This window comes from Emys orbicularis, chromosome 3 (assembly GCF_028017835.1).
Source record: "Emys orbicularis isolate rEmyOrb1 chromosome 3, rEmyOrb1.hap1, whole genome shotgun sequence".
NCBI classification, from domain to species: domain Eukaryota; kingdom Metazoa; phylum Chordata; order Testudines; family Emydidae; genus Emys; species Emys orbicularis.
Window position 1 is genome coordinate 87,224,290 of NC_088685.1, and position 16,975 is coordinate 87,241,264.

Here is a 16,975-nt window from a genome sequence, read left to right on the forward strand (position 1 = left end):
GGGCTAGGTGTCCTCAATATGATAGATCAGCAAGTTTTAGCCAATAAGATTGGGGCACTAGGTTATGATATAGCCTCATTATCAAATCGCCTCACAACATCATTAAACCAGGTAAGTGTCCTAGAGTAAAAGGTTGCCAGCATTCTACCAGGCTGGATGCAGTTGCAGGAGGCAGACCACCTTAATCTGGTAGGAACCATTCACATCCTGCAATCAAATAGCTCTCTGGCAATGGCATGTATCCAGGCTCAGGAGTGGGTACTAAGTGTGGCTAAAGATATTATTAGAAATGGACTCAGTGGTTTAATCCCCATCGAATTACGAAATGCTCTCTGGGTGAATGCCACTAATGCCTTTGAACAACGTCACCAGGCATGGTGGAGACTAGTCAATTTCTCATATTTACCCAGCAATGACACTATTATAGCATATGTCCTCACCCTACTAGATGCCCAAGAGGAATGGATACACCCTTTGGTTTCCTTAGACTTAAACCTCAACAGTTCAGGCCTGCTTACAATAGAACTGAGCTAATGGGTACACAGCAGAGATGGAGCCTACCAAGGTGTCAATTTACAATCCTGTTTAGAGGAGAAAGGATTGGGTTATACATGTGACTCTGGAATTTTGGGGACCTCTCAAATCTGTCTAAATCCTAATGAGGGCAAATGTAACTATAAACTCCAGCCACCCAACTTTAAGAGCTCAGTATTGGTATTGGTTAATTCTACGGGCATATGCTTGATAAACTGGTGCAGGGAGTTCTTAGTAAATTCCTATTTTAAGAGCTCTCATAACCCTTATATTAATTTGTGTCTATGTTCAGTTTCCTCCATCATATGTTGTGATGTTAATTTTATAAGGCTCCAAATCTCTGTTCAAACTGTCAACATACATTATGTTTTATATACTCATTTAGAGCCCATTCATTTAGGAGTTAATATTGCTGCCTTGAAACAGTTAATGTTGCACTCTGGCAGGAAGCAACATTTAAAGCGATTACAACAGGAAAGCCGTGAAGTGATGGTTACTGTGTATCACTCTTCTAATCAAATTAAGAGGATATTAAAAAGGATACAAAGTGACACTGCCTCTTTCCATTGGTGGGAAGGTTTATTGAATGGCTCAGTAGATTTTAATCAATTCTGGAACATCCTGTTACACCCAGTAATCATTGTGTTGGTCATCCAACCAGTGATTGTTATTTACGTAACTACCCTCATGTTTTGGATAAAAAGAAAAATTAAATATAGTCACCGTTATATATCAGTTCCCTCTTTTAAACTAGTCTGAGTTTGTTGTGATGGCGTTGAAGACAAAGTCCTTCATACCATCAAGGAGAGGAAACTATATGGGAAAATTGTTGTGTCATGTATTTTAACTGTGTACTATGTTATGGTATTGTTTTAAAATTTTGTTCACAATCACCATATTGAATTCTGTAAAGTTGTTGTTTGGAAGCCATGTTCATGATCTGGCAATTCTGCCCGGAGACAAAGGAGTATATAAGCTCCTCTCACAGGCTATAGGGTGCTGTCCATCATGGTGGCAGCCTGTGTCCGCATCCGTCATCAGTCATCATGAGCAGTTTCCAAGAGGCTACACACCAACTTGTCCCTACTTACCTGAGATTGAGGGATCCTGGTTCAGCAGCCGATTTGATCCGTGTTCCTCCTGTGAACATCACCATCACCAGGCACAGTAGAAGGTCTGGGTTGTCCATCACACCAGAGCTGAGGCAATCGGTCGTACACGACCCTCCCTCTGTGACTGACGTCTCGTCTGTAACGTATAGATTTCTTGACTGTTAGTCCATAACATGTGTAAGGGCTAGAGGGCATGGGCCCTTCATTCCAAACCACCGAGTGTTCTTTACTTAGCTGTACCCAATAAACTGTCTTCTCGTTCACCTTTAATTTTGTCCCTCTTCTGTTTCACTGAGACCATAGGTGACAGACGGTAAATCAGGGATTGCCAAACTTCTGTCATTAGCAGGGGTCCTTTAATAGCCCTTTTAATTCCCCTTTCCCCTAACAGGCTCAGCGGTACCCCAGTTCCAGGTGCCACCCCAGGGGGAACCCGTCACAGTATGTATCTAGGAACAAAGAAAGCAGGCCACACTTACACAATGGGGAACTGAATCCTGGAAGCAATGACTCTGAAAAAGATTTGGGGATTATGGTGGATAATCAGCTGAACATGAGCTCCACAGTGTGACCCTGTGGCCAAAAAAGCTAATGTGATCCTGGGATACATAAATATGGGAATATCGCTTAGGAGTAGAGAGGTTATTTTATCTCTATGTTTGGCACTGGTGCAACCACTGCTGGGATGCTGTGTCCAGTTATTGAATTGTGGGCACCAGAATGATTTAGCGATTAGAAAACATGCCTTATAGTGATAGACTCAAGGAGCTCAATCTATTTAACTTAATAAAGAGAAGGTAAAGGGGTGACTTGACTATAGTCCGTAAGAACCTACATAGAGAAAAAATATTTAATTAAGGGCTCTTCAATCTAGCAGTGAAAGGTATAACATGATTCAATGGCTGGAAGTTGAAACTAGACAAATTCAGACTGGAAATAAGGCGTACATTTTTAACCGCAAGAGTAATTAACCACTGGAACAATTGACCAAGGGTTGTGGAGGATTATCCATCACTGACCATTTTTAAATCAAGATTGGATGTTTTTCTAAAAGATCTGCTCTTGGAATTATTTTGGGGAAGTTCTATGGCCTGTGTAGAATCACAGAAGATTAGGGTTGGAAGAGACCTCAGGAGGTCATCTAGTCCAAACCCCTGCTCAAAGCAGGACTAACCCCAACTAAATCATCCCAGCCAGGGCTTTGTCAAGATGGGCCTTTCCATCCTTAGAGGTTTTTGATTCCACCACCTCCCTAGGTAACCCATTCCAGTGCTTCACCACCCTCCTAGTGAAATATTCCTAATATCCAAACCTAGATCTCCCCCACTGCAACTTGAGACCATTGCTCCTTGTTCGGTCATCTGCCACCACTGAACAACCTAGCTCCATCCTCATTGGAACCTCCTTTCAGGTAGTTGAAGGCTGCTATCAAATCCCCTCTCACTCTTCTCTTCTGCAGACTAAATAAGTTCAGTTCCCTCGGCCTCTCTTCATAAGTCATGTGCCCCAGCTCCCTAATCATTTTCATTGCCCTCCGCTGGACTCGAGCCGTTGATCACTACCCACTGAGCCCAACAATCTAGCCAGCTTTCTATCCACCTTATAGTCCATTCATCCAGCCCATACTTCTTTAACTTGCTGAAAAGAATACTGTGGGAGACTGTATCAAAAGCTTTGCTAAAGTCAAGATATATCACGTCCACCGCTTTCCCCATATCCACAGAGCCATTTATCTCATCATAGAAGGCAATCAGGTTGGTCAGGCCTGACTTGCCCTTGGTGAATCCATATTGACTGATCCTGTCCTCCAAATGCTTCAAAATGGATTTCTTGAGGACCTGCTCTATGATTTTTCCAGGGACTGAGGTGAGACTGACCGGTCTGTAGTTCCCTGGATTCTCCTTCTTCCCCTTTTTAAAGATGGGCACTATATTTTCCTTTTTCCAATTTTCCGGGACCTCCCCCGATTGCCACGAGTTTTCAAAGATAATGGCCAATGGCTCAGCAATCACATGGCTCGGCCAATGGCTCGGCAATCAGCCAACTCCTTCAGCACCTTCGGATGTATTAGATCCAGACCCATGGACTTGTGCATGTCCAGCTTTCCTAAATGGTCCTTAACCTGTTCTTTCACCACTGAGGGCTGCTCACCTCCTCCCCATACTGCGCTGCCCAGTGCAGCAGTCTGGGAGCTGACCTTGTCTGTGAAGACTGAGGCAAAAAAAGCATTGAGTACTTCAGCTTTTTCCACATCATCTGTCACTAGGTTGCTTCCCCCATTCAGTAAGGGTCCCACACTTTTCCTGACCTTCTACTTGTTGATAACATACCTGTAGAAACCCTTCTTATCCCTTGCTAGCTGCAACTCCAATTGTGCTTTGGCCTTCCTGATTACACCCCTGCATGCTCAAGCAATATTTTTATACTCCTCCCTACTCATCTGTCCAAATTTCCACTTCTTGTAAGCTTCCTTTTTGTGTTTAAGAACACAGAATATTTCTCTGTTAAGCCAAGCTGGTTGCCTGCCATATTTGCTATTCTTTCTGCACATCAGGATGGTTTGTTCCTGCACCCTCAATAAGGCTTCTTTAAAATACAGCCAGCTCTCCTGGATTCCTTTCCCCCTCAGATTAGCCATAGGATTCTGCCCATCAGTTCCCTGAGGGAGTCAAAGTCTGCTTTTCTGAAGTCCAGGGTCCATATTCTGCTGCTCTCTTTTTGTCAGGATCCTGAACTGGTCACTGCTGCCCAGGTTGCCACCCACTTCTACGTTCCCCTACCAATTCTTCCCTGTTTGTGAGCAGCCCATCAAGAGTAGCACAGCCCGTACTATACAAGAATTCAGGCTAGATGATCACAATTGTCCCTTCTGGCCTTGGAATCTATGAATGTTCTTACACTTAAACGTCCTCCCAGGATCAATAATAGTGGCTCTTCCTTCACTGACTAAATGCAAGTCGTTTTTGGATCATTCAGGGTAGATAGCCAGGCATTAGGTGGGAATATGACTCAATGGCAGGACTGAAAGCATGTGGGGCTGAGATTCTGTTTCTGAACAATATTTGAGTGTTGAAATGTTTGAGCACCACAGTGACCATTAACTCAGCTGGGACAGTGCTTCAGAGAGGTGCAGTTCAACTTTCTGATCCTCTTCTCCCCTGTATTCTTTAGTCACCAGTACATATATGAGAGTCTGTGAACCTGCTTCTAATCCCCAAGAAGAGAATGGAGTCCTTCTGTGCCATTTCTTCTTTGAGCAGCTCCAAGATCATGAAAGTCAACATGAGTGGCTAGTTATTTTTAGAAGAGTAGCTCCCACTAAAGATTCCAACGCTGATCATTTTACTGTTCACTTGTAGATGGCATTTATTCAGTCTTGGGGGAATACACTCAAGACAGGGTGAGATGATAGGAATATTGCCTTACATATTAAGATGACTTATGATTGTATTTAACACAAAGATCTGGTGATTCTTGGCTTCTTAGGCATCATGGTCAGTATAACTGAAGCTACTTTTCTTTCTAATCAAACAATGGTGATAGGATGTTATAAAATTTCCCATAAAGCTGTGATAGTCTGTTCTGTCCTCTGGTAGTCAGAGACACAAAGCGGGTGAGGGAATATCTTTTATTGGACCAACTTCTAAATAAAAGAGATTGCCTCACCCACCTTGTGTGTCTGATATCCTGGGACCAACATGGCTACAACAACACTACAAACAACTATGACAGTCAGTTCATCTGCCACAAGACATATCAGAGGGTAACACTAACAACCAGGCTCCTCTGGGTGCATCCTCTTTATCTGCAACAAACATCTGAGTATTATACAAGACTCCATAGGAGAAAGTAATGCAGCTAAACAATATGTTGGTTTAGATGAGACCTACTACATTATTTCTGACAGCTATACAATCTATGCACTTTTTAAAGTACAGTATCTGTAGAATTTCTTTGAAAGGGTCATTTGTATTCAGAAACCTTTGTGATTAAACTATATTAATGAATGGAAGTGTAACTTGTTTTCTTGAGCATAAAGGTTCTTCTAACAGTCATTCATAAAAGATTTCTGCACTATTTGTCAAGAATTAGCTATACATACTAGTTCCACAAATCCTGTCTTCCATTGCTGCTCATGTCTTTTCTATGATGCAGTATGCATGCATAAAGTGGCCTGAAAAAAGCACATAGGGACTATCATTACACCCATGTCTGCCCATCCCGTTCAGCAATTAATTCTGCTCCCAATGCCAAAATCAATTCTGTCCCCAGTTCACTCTAGCCCAACATCAGTTCTGTTTGCACATCTATTCTGCCCCCTTCAATCTCTCATCAGTTCTGCCTACGCACCAGCCTCAACTCTGCTCCTCATGCAACTCCTGATGTGAAGTGATGAGTTACCCCTGAACAGGAGTCTGATTAATCCACATGTAGTGATGAGTCATTCCTGTGCTAGGCTCCAGCCAATCCACAAGCCAGGAGCTGGTCTGGTGACTCTCAAGGCAGGTATATATGCCTCACAGGAGCAACAGCCCCTCAGTCTGCCCCCATGTCACTACAGGGCTTGGAACTCTCCCCTGCCTGATTGTGGTGACAGACTTCATAGGCCTTGGCCTGCTCGAGTCCTGCTCTAGCCTAGCTCCTAGCCCAACTCTTGCTTTGCTTTCAACCTATTCCTGACTCCGGCTCCAATCTCTGGCTCCAGTTCCTCACCCCAACTGCTACCACGCTGACCACTATACCCAACTACCACTGTACTTACCACTATGTCTGATCCTCTGGGTCTCATTTTCTCACATCTAGAGTTCTTCATCCCCTGTGCCAGGCCAGCTGGGGCTGTAGCAGAGTCCCCTCTTGCCAGGCTGGATGTTGCAGGGAGTGGGGAGGAGCAGCAAGACATTCTGTCTCCATTGCTCACAGGAGGGGCAGGGAGAAGAGGGAGTGGAGCCGTTCTGAGCTGGTGGGCTCTTTCTGCTCACTCCTCCAATTTCCCCTCCCATGAGAATGTTGTTGGCTCCTGAGCGGGGAGGGGGGGGAGAGGTCTGCCTGCCTCCTGCAGCAGCCCTAATTGGCTGCTTTTCTCCAGGAGGTAGCAAATGCGGAAAGCAGTCAATCCAAGGGAGTTTTCCCCTGTGCCCCTCAGACATCTGGCTAGCTTTTTCAAAAATTTATTACCCAGGTCTGCAACCGGGCATGCTTTAAGCACTGGCAGTCCAGGCTAAATTCTGTTACTCTGCATTTGCCAACATCCTAGGTGTCTTTCAATGGGAACTTTCCTAATTGAGGTACATTCCTTGGGCTTGATTCTCCTTATTTACACTGATGTAAATCAGCAGTTATGTCACTGAACTCAATGGAATTGTGTGTGTAAAACTGGTGTGAGAGGAGAATCAAGGCCCTAATCTTTAACAAACAGGTCTCTGAACAGGCTTGGGATATTTGCTCCACTTAATACTTTTTGTTTGCTACATACATTTTTTCTACCAGTATCTTTCAGTTTACTTCAGGAGTTGAACCTAAACACCACTAATTGGCATCTGGCAAGTACAGATAAAGTACAGATAAAACAGAAAGGACAAAATTTGGTGATGACACAAACACTTGGAAGTATATGTCAGTGGAAAGTAGTATAACGTACACCAATTTGGCATTCAGTGGAAAATAAATGTAACTTATGCACTCCTGGACTAACGAGGGACAGCAGGAAAGGTAGGTCTACAGGTTGCTTTATCTTGGTTCTCAAACTTTTGTACTAGTGCCCCTTTTCACATAGCAAGCCTCTGAACCCCCTTATAAATTAAAAACACCTTTTAATATATTTAACACCATTATAAATGCTGGATTCAAAGCAGGGTGTGGGGTGGAGGCTGACAGCTTGCGACCCCCCATGTAATAACCTCATGACCCCTGAGGGGTCCTGACCCCCAGTTTGAGAACCCCTGTCTTATACTCTCCTGTTTTCCTGCTACCATATACCCTCCCATCACAGTGTGCATCATTCACCATGGTGGCCTGTCACCTCCTGCTGGCAGTCTTGGGGATTAGCTTGAGGCCGATGCTCCCATCCGTGGTCTGTACACCATCATCCAATCTCTGCCATCTGCCTACAGCCCCTCTCGCAACCTCAGGAACCACAGTGTCTTCTTTGTGGCTTGGCCCCCCAACTGTGACACTGGCCATGTTCCCCCCCTTCCAGGGGGGTTTAGCTCCTAGTCCAGATGCTTCCCCAGTGGCGAGTGTGGGGGACCTGGGCCTGCCCACTACTCCGGGTCCCAGCCCAGGGACTCTCCAGACCACAGTAACTTACTGCGTTCCTTTGCTTCTACTATCACTGAATTTCCCTGGACCACTTCCCCATGGCCACAGCACCCTCCTCAGTCTCAGCAGCCCATCTGGAGCTCCTTCTCTTCTCCTGCCTGCACTGCTCTGTCCAAAATGCTACAGAATTGCAGCCTACTCCAGACAATCCTCCCTCCCCAAGCTCCAGGTAGCTATTGACCTTGCTCTGCCTTGCAGCTCTTTTTATATGGGCATGTTGGGCCCTGATTGGCTACTCCTCATAGCCCCCCCCCCCATTGGCTGCTTTTTGCTCCCTAGGGCTCTATTAACCCCTTATCTGCCAGTGTGGGGCAGACATGCCATCACACTCCCTCTTGCCCCTCTGTGTTTAAGTGATACATTTTCCACACCCACTGAATGCCAAATTGATGCTTTGTGGCCAACTCAAACCCATCATACAACAATATAGCCATTTTTGTCACTACTGAATTTGGCTGAGAGACTTCTACAATGGCAAGTTTATATCAAGCCTTGGCAGAAAAGGATCACATTCTACTAGTAGCTGAAGCCTGCACGATCACATGGGTGTAATTAATAGAGTTGTGTTTATTTAAAAAAGCAAAAATAACTGAAAAACTTAAAAATTTGACAGTAAGAGTGTGAATCCCATTTGTATGCTGGTTATGTTGTGTGGGTGGTTGTGTTGATCTGTGTCTAGGAGGCGTTGTGCTGGGAGAGGTGTGTTGATTTGTGCAGGTGGTGAATGAGGGGTGTGTGCTGTGATAGGGACTATGTGTTTTTGGGGTTATTGTGTATGCTGGTTGTGGTGTGTGTGCTGGTTGTGATGTGTGGATGGTTGTGTTGATTTGTGTGTAAGGAGAGCTGTGCTAGAAGAGTTGTATGGAATTGTGTGGATGACAGTTGGGCAGATGGGTGTGGCCTTATTGGAAAAACCTGGGAGGTGGGCGCCAACCATGTGCCCGCCCACTTCTAAAGGCCCCTCCCCCAGCCTAGCGGGAGGGACCACTGGACAAAGGAACCAACTAATTGCGTGGGACAACTAATGAGAAAACAGGGAGTGGAGTGATGGTCAAAGGTTCATGTAATCCGGTGCAGACTCATCTGGCGGCACCTCCTACTGGTAGTCCTTGGGAATTAGCTCTTCGACCTAGGAGCGCTCTCTGCAGGCCAGTGATCCACTTGCCGTTGGCCCCCGTGTCCCTCCCAGGACCCCGGTGCCCTTTTCTCAGGGTTCTGCCTCCTGCAGTACCTCACGGTCTTGCTGGGTTCCCCCCCCCCCCCCCGGAGAACCCCCACCCCCTATCCCCACGTCACCTCAGTCATGGCTACTGCCAGTCTCTGTTTAACCCCGCGCCCTGGGGCGGACTGCAGTCTATCAGCCAATCATCACAGGCAACAAGGGGTTTGGACTGGCTGCCTTTACCCACCCTCTGGATGCCCCTCTGCAAGCCCAATAACTAGGAGGCCTAGAACTAGGACCTGCAGCCTAGAGAGTTGCTGGCCTAGGGCTTCCCAGCTCCTAAGGCCTTTCCCCAGCTCTGCCTCCCTCTAGGTCCCCTGGGTGAGTTCCCCAGCAGCCAGGCCCTTCTCTCTCTACAAGCAGAGAGAGACTGCTCTGTCCGGCTTCCCTGGCCTTCTTATAAGGCCTAGTTGCTCAGTTTAGGGCGTGGCCCCAGCTGCAGCCACTTCCCCCAATCAGCCAGGGTTTTGCTCCCATTCGCAGCCCCAGCCCTCTGCAGAGCTTTTCCAACCCCTTCCAAGCTGGAGCGGGTGTTCACCCCCACTACAGTTCAAAATAAGGGTACTGGATGTGGACACCGAGCAGAGAACCCCGGACAGCGCTCACTGCTCCTCAAAGGTGTCAAGGGAGCCAGCGGATGCTGCCCAGTGGAATTCTGCCCGGAGGCGTGAGACCAGGGAGGAACGGAAATAGGTCCCACAGTCGCAGAGCACCTCCTCGTCTAACATCCTCCTCCTGGTATTATAGATGATAACTTTGGCCAGAGCCAGGAGGAGGTTGACGAGGAGGTCTCGCGACTTTGTGGGGCCATGGATGGGTGTTGCCTTATTGGAAAACCCTGGAGGTGGGCGGGCGCAAGCCCACCCACTTCTAAAGGCCCCTCCCCCAGCCTAGCGGGAGGGACCACTGGACCCAGGAACCAACCAATCTCTTGGGACAACTAATGAGAAAACAGGGAGAGGAGTGATGGTCAAAGGTTCAAAATAAGGGTGCCGGGCGGGGACACCGAGCAGAGAACCCCGGACAGCGCCAACTGCTCCTCAAAGGTGGCAAGGGAGCCAGCGGACGCTGCCCAGTGGAACTCTGCCCGGAGGCGTGAGACCAGGGAGGTACGGAAATAGGCCCCACAGTCGCAGAGCATCCCCTCGTCTAACATCCTCCTCCTGGTATTATAGATGGTAACTTTGGCCAGAGCCAGGAGGAGGTTGATGAGGAGGTCTCGCGACTTTGTGGGGCCATGGATGGGTGTGGCAGTTGGACCAACCAATCGACCATCTGTGCAGTCTCCCTCCTAAAACCAAAGAAACAGTTACATGCAAATTAGCTGAAGAGTAAGGGTGGGGATAGGTTGTGGTATCTCTGATATCACAATGGTTTAGGACTCTACAGACATAATAGGCTTCAGAGTGATACAAAGTGACAATCCTGAATCTTATTATATTGTATAGCTCCTAGCTGACAGTGCCTTCTAACAGCAAACACAAATGACAAAGAGAGACACAAGTGGTAACTGTCAACCCAAAGCATGCAAAAACCGTAATACAGTACAGTGTCCCTGAAGGAAATCATTCTATAGACCTTCCAGATGTTAATATAGTTCCTCAGAATGAGTTTATAACACCAGTGCATATGAATGACTATATAAGGGAAAAATAAAAGTGCACGACTGCCTCTGAAGCCATGGTGGTAAAGATTAAATGCATATTCCACTTTATTGTTCTACTTTGAGATGATAAATACATACATGGAAAAACAAAATTCCATTGCCCTGATAATGCATATTGTATTAAATTCATGTATGCTGCATTTAACACAGTTAGAACAGTATATATGTCCCTCACCTATTATCAAAATGGATAAATTGCCTGGTATATAGAATCTGGCATCACAAACCAACTGCAAGAATAACTACCATATATGGATTTCCCTTAACCTTTTTTCATGAGTGATTCAACAATATGGGTGTTGTTTTATTGCGTACAACAGGAATTTCTCTTGATATCACAGATAACCTTGTTATTGTTTAAATTCATAACTAGTCTTTTAATCTTTTCTATCCTTTATACTTGTTATGAGATCTAGGCAAGTATCTTAGAAGTACATTTGACACATACATAGGACAAATCCAGTACCCACAGAGGCCTCTAGCAGTATAGATCTGCTGTACAAGGTGAGGCTGGATTTTGGAAGGCCATAAAAATGGGTGAATAGCCCCGAGATGGTGCAGAGCCAAACCCTGTGGAGGGTCCCTGCATGACAGAATACAGGGGATGAATGGGCATAAACTGAGGAAGCAGCAGGACAAGGCCAGAGAATCCTCTAGTCCCACTCGCCCCAGAGTTGGGAATGTGGGCCTTCTTCAGTCTCTGTGAACCAGCTACACAACCACGTAGGGGGGTGGATTCCGTCTGCTATTGACACGTTCAGTGCACAGCCCACTGGACTTAGCCCATAGTGTACGTAGTTTGCATAGCTATTTTTCCCATAGTTGATTTAAACTACCAAAATGTATAAAAAGACATTAAAGTCAGACATTAAATTAGAAAATACATCTTAAAGCTTAGTTTAAAAAATGCATTTGATTTAAAATATCAAGCATATTACCGTATTATTTTTCTTCAGTTAGAATTCAACAAATGTTAATCATTGCACTCATTCACCCAGGAAGTATTAGTCTGATAACCCTCACTGTTATATGATACAATGTGATATCATTTTTAGGATGTAAACATCTTACAGCCAAAATGACCGACAATCATGATGAACCACAATTAAAAGGAAATAGGTTATAAATCATCAGGATCAGTCAGAACCATTAATTAGTAAGATATAATTGACCCACTATCGAGGTTAAGGAGAAAATAAGAGACACTGTTAATGGGATTTTTCTCATGAGCACTGAGAGGAAAATATGCCCCCAAAGGATTAGAAATTATTATTCTCAAAATCAAGGCTCTCTTTAAAGAAGGTCCAGATCCTTTGAAAAAATGTTTGAGAAACTCTCTCTCCACGTTTATGCTATGTAATATTTATAATGTAATACTAGTGTCAAACATACTTTTGTCAGTAGTACAATCCTTGCTAAACACAAAAACTTTTGGAAATGCTACAAACAGGGAGGTACATAAACAGCTGTGGTTTCCCTATTTGAAAAAACAATTGACGTTTTTCTTTAATTGAAAGAAAAGAGTCCCCATTTGCACCCCAAGTCTCAAGGTGTATGATTTATTTTAGAAAGCCAACTCTTCTCCATTCAATAACTAATCCTCTGGTCTTCATCTCAACATGGTTCCTCAGGCCTTTGGGGCAAAATTCTGGTTCTGTTAGAATCAAAGACAAAACTCCCATTGACTTCAATGCAACCAGGAATTGGCTCAAAATCACTAATAATTGATTACTTTGTTAAAGTGTATTGGACCTTGTACATAATTTAAATATGAAATAGTGAAGCAGGAAGCAACCACGCTGTCAGCCTGTCAAGATAGGAAGATGAGAGTTGCAGCCAAAGACACAGGGAACAACAGGAGATTCATACTTTTAAGACAAGTTCTGGGGTCCCATCATCCATGGGAGATGTCCATGCACAACTCCTATTGATTTCAATGGAAGTTGCTCATGCTCATCTCCTAGGCTGATTGAGTCCCTGCCTTTTTCTGAGGTTGTTTTGGTGTATTTACATCCACCAAATGCTTAAATTTCTTACCTAAAAATATATCTAGAACTGTCATTCTGTTGTCTGTGCGCCTTACTAAAGTTCTGACCTTCCCATCTTGATACTAGTACCAGTGCTTTGACACCAGGATGCATTTTCTGTTGCAATTAGCATTAAATTTGCAGCCCCTAATGATTTACCCAGCTTTCCAGTAATAGCAATGGAAATGTTTAAACAATTTTGGGTATTTAGGTACTGTGTTTAATTTCCTTCTTTATTTTACAGATTTTGAACAAGGGTCTGGTCCTGAATCACTTAAGTCAATAGAACTTATGCCATTCACTGACTTTGATTGGTGCAGACCTAAACTGATTTTTCGTGTAGTCACCTTAGTCCTGGAATTAACTTTAGTTTTGTGCTAATAGCTTGTTAGAAGTATATTGTAATGCTCCATATATGGTCAGGATTAAGGAGTAGCTTTAATACTCTTAGTCCTCAAGATGTCATTATACAGTGGACCATGTATTCCAGGACAGCATTTGGCAACGTGTAACAACCTAAACTTTTAATTAACAGTGGCACTGGCAGCTGTAATATCAGAAAATATCAATTTACTACCCTGTTAGAATTATATTATGCTGTTTCCCTCCTGCACTATAAAACACCCCGTAAAGGGGAAAGGCTGAGGGAACTGGGCTTGTTTAGTCTGCAGAAGAGAAGAGTGAGGGGGGATTTGATAGCAGCCTTCAACTACCTGAAGGGGGGTTCCAAAGAGGATGGAGCTCGGCTGTTCTCAGTGGCGGCAGATGACAGAACAAGGAGCAATGGTCTCACATTGCAGTGGGGGAGGTCTAGGTTGGATATTAGGAAACACTATTTCACTAGGAGGGTGGTGAAGCACTGGAATGGGTTACCTGAGGAGGTGGTGGAATCTCCATCCTTAGAGGTTTTTAAGACCCATCTTGACAAAGCCCTGGCTGCGATGATTTAGTGGGTGTTGGTCCTGCTTTGAGCAGGGGTTTGGACTAGATGACCTCCTGAGGTCTCTTCCAACCCTAATCTTCTATGATTCTATACTTTGAACTCCAGGACAGTGCTGTAACTAAAGAGAGATGCTTTGTTTCCTGTTAGAGAGGCATAGAGATATTGAATCATTCTGCTTTCAGAACTCACTGAAGTCAGAGGAGTTGTACAGATGTAACCATGAGCAGAGTCCAAACCATTACTTGCATAGCATGTACACTTTTTATGCACAATACAGAAGGCTGCACCGGTATGGAAGAAATTGCTAGCTCTAGAGGTAGACTAAAACGGGAGGGCTGGGATAGAAAATTATAAAAATAGCAGCTAGAGTGAAATGATGTCCTCAATCTATCCCAGTTAGTGTTTTCTACAGTCTCCATCACTCACGTGTATCAGCACGAGTGATATAACAGGGGGATGTTTTCAGAGCTGGCGCTAGGCGTAAGCAGACTAAGCAATTGCATAGGGCCCCAAGCAGCTCAAGGGGGGGCCCCCCTTCACTTTTTATTATAAGAACTTGCTGTCTTAGTGTTGCGGGGGGGAGCAAAAAATATTTCTGCTTAGGATTCCCAATGGGCTAGCACCAGCTCTGGATGTTTCACAGGCTTCTGCAGGAATTAGTGACTGTTGCATCCATTTCTAATGGTTGATAAGTTTCTTCCACCAAAAATCAATTTTTTTAGCATTTGGTTCTGTATAGTGTTGAATAAATGGAACTACAAATGGATGGTCCATGAGAAAAATAACATTTTGATGCTAGCAGTTATATATCACTTATTCACTAAGGCCCAGCTCCTCAAAGGTATTTAGGCACCTAACTCCTATTGGAATCAGGCACCTAAATACTTTTGAGGATCTGAGCCTAGGTGCCCAGCCCTGCACAAGGCCTATGCACTACTTAAGTTCTACTTAAATCCTATTTTGAGCACTAAAAAGATACATAAGCCTTGTGTGGATGCTTTGCACAGGGGTTGGTTTTACCCTAGGATGATATAAAGAAACTGATGATAGATCTGAACGGAAATGACCATTTAACGTAACAGTCTGGAATGAATACGGTTTTCAAAAATACCAGATTTTATCTGTATACACAGACTTTACTGATACTGCAACAGAATCCCAAAGCAGTTTTCTCTCTAAATCAATAACAAAAAATACATTTGACATTAAACAAAATGAATAGTATTCATACTATTGCACATTCTGCAAATTGAAAATGATTTTTTTTGTCAGAAGCTGTTGCACAGAATATTTTTATTTTTAGCAATGACAGTCTCTCCAGAAGAAAGTGTGAAAAACAGAAATCTTTATTTCTGTTTAACCTCTCACAGTAATTAAGAGCCTTTTCTGTTGATTTAGTAGTGTGTGCTTGAGTTTACCATGTTAATAAGTCACAAGTCTGTGTCTGTCAGTTGTAATATGGCAATTATTGACAGGGGATTTCATGATGTGATTACCAGCACAGCTGCAGAAAATCTAAAGCAGTGAAGGGAAATATTATATGAATCTGGAAAAACCTGGTATCTTCCAAATGAACAATAATCACTCCTACTAGTCAAAGCAAATGAACCAGATTTTTAAAAGTACGAATAAGTTTGAGAATGGCTCTAAAAATCCTTTCAAATTTTCTACCAGACCTTTTAATATTTGCCCTTTAGAATAGGCAAGATTGCATACAAATTAAGAGACGCGTGCATTAATGCCATGGTCAGGTTGCTCTAATAAAATGGTCTTATAGAATTAATGAGGATTAAAACTGGTGACAGCAATCTTGATGTTGCTTTATTCATTAGTGCTGTGTGACTCTTGGCTATGCATCTCTATCTTTTCTAACACTGCATCACTCTGTGCTGGGGGTGATTTTCCCAAACAGCTGTTCTTGTTTGTTCCCAGTTCTGCAGCTTCCGCCAAAGTATTAGTCAATGGTTTTCCAAGAGTTTCTGGGAGCATTAATGTTAGCATTCCGCTCAGAAAAGCCATGATTCCAACAAGCAACTGGAAGAAATAAACAATTAATGTAAGGGATAAACATGTCTTTGGGTTCATGGAAAACATTGGTCTTGCTTGTGAAGATACTTTTAAAATTTGGGTACACAATGAACTTCAATGAAAACCAAAGATCAAAAGTCTTAAATGTTCCCTGCTGCAACTGCTAAAATAAAAATAAAACAAAACTAAATACATAAATAAATGACAGATTGTCCAGCAAAGTTAACACAGACCAAGTAAAATGTTTTACACAACGAGCTAAATACAGCTCCAGTGTAAGCAGGAACAACTTTGCAGAAGTGAATAGAATGCATGCAACTTCATTGAAAAACTATTTTCTTTAGCAGATAGTAATTTTAAAAGTAATTGTAAGATTAAATGTAAAATGAATTTAAGCATTTTTATTGGACTACAACTTCTCTGCTGTCACACAGAGGGAGAAAAAGAAGCTGTAGACCTGGCTCTTTGTCTACCTACTCTACCCATCATCATATTTTGGGCAGCTTTCGCCAATGCAAGCTGTAGGTCAGGATCTCTTAACTGTGATCATAGAGATCCTGATTAAAGAAAGCCTTAAGTCCATTCCTATGCAGGAAGATGCTTAAGTACATATTTATGTGCTGTTCTGAATAGGAATGATGTCCTGAGTCAGAGAGAGAGAGAGCTGACAGGGGCCCGGCTTCTAACTGACCCATGCATTGCGTCTATGATCTGGGTATGTGCACTGTGATTTCAGAGTGTACTATTATTATTATTATCATCATTTTATTTTATTGTGGTAGTAGCCACAGACCACAGTCAGGGTCGGGATCCACTGTGCTAGGTGCACACATGCAGGAAGATGCCGTCCCAAAGAACAATAGATGATTTCCCATCAATTCGGACCAGTGGTTTTCAACCTTTTTTTCATTTGCAGACCCCTAAAACTTTCTGAATGGAGGGGTAGACCTCTGTGGAAATTCAACGTGTGGTCTGCAGACTCCCACCATCGAAGTCTTAAACTGAAAACTGACTGAACAGAATTCAGCTATAAATGTTGCAGGTGCTCAGCGTGGCATTTGATGCAGTCTGAGAAAGGGCGCTGAACTGTGGGCTTCTATGATAACAACAATACTTCCAGGTTCT

The 16,975-nt window shown here is 43.7% G+C and overlaps 1 protein-coding gene across 1 annotated transcript in view; it reads right to left on the bottom strand.

Annotated features, from left to right (window-relative positions):
* Positions 1–9,788: 9,788 nt before the first annotated feature.
* SLC22A16 (solute carrier family 22 member 16) overlaps positions 9,789–16,975 on the bottom strand; it is a 56,834-nt gene continuing 49,647 nt past the window's right edge. The window contains exons 9-10 of the mRNA XM_065401416.1: positions 15,733–15,856; positions 9,789–10,024 (exon numbers count right to left, since the gene is read on the bottom strand). Of these exons, the coding sequence (XP_065257488.1) occupies positions 9,789–10,024; positions 15,733–15,856 (360 nt within the window). The remainder of the gene's footprint in view (positions 10,025–15,732; positions 15,857–16,975) is intronic.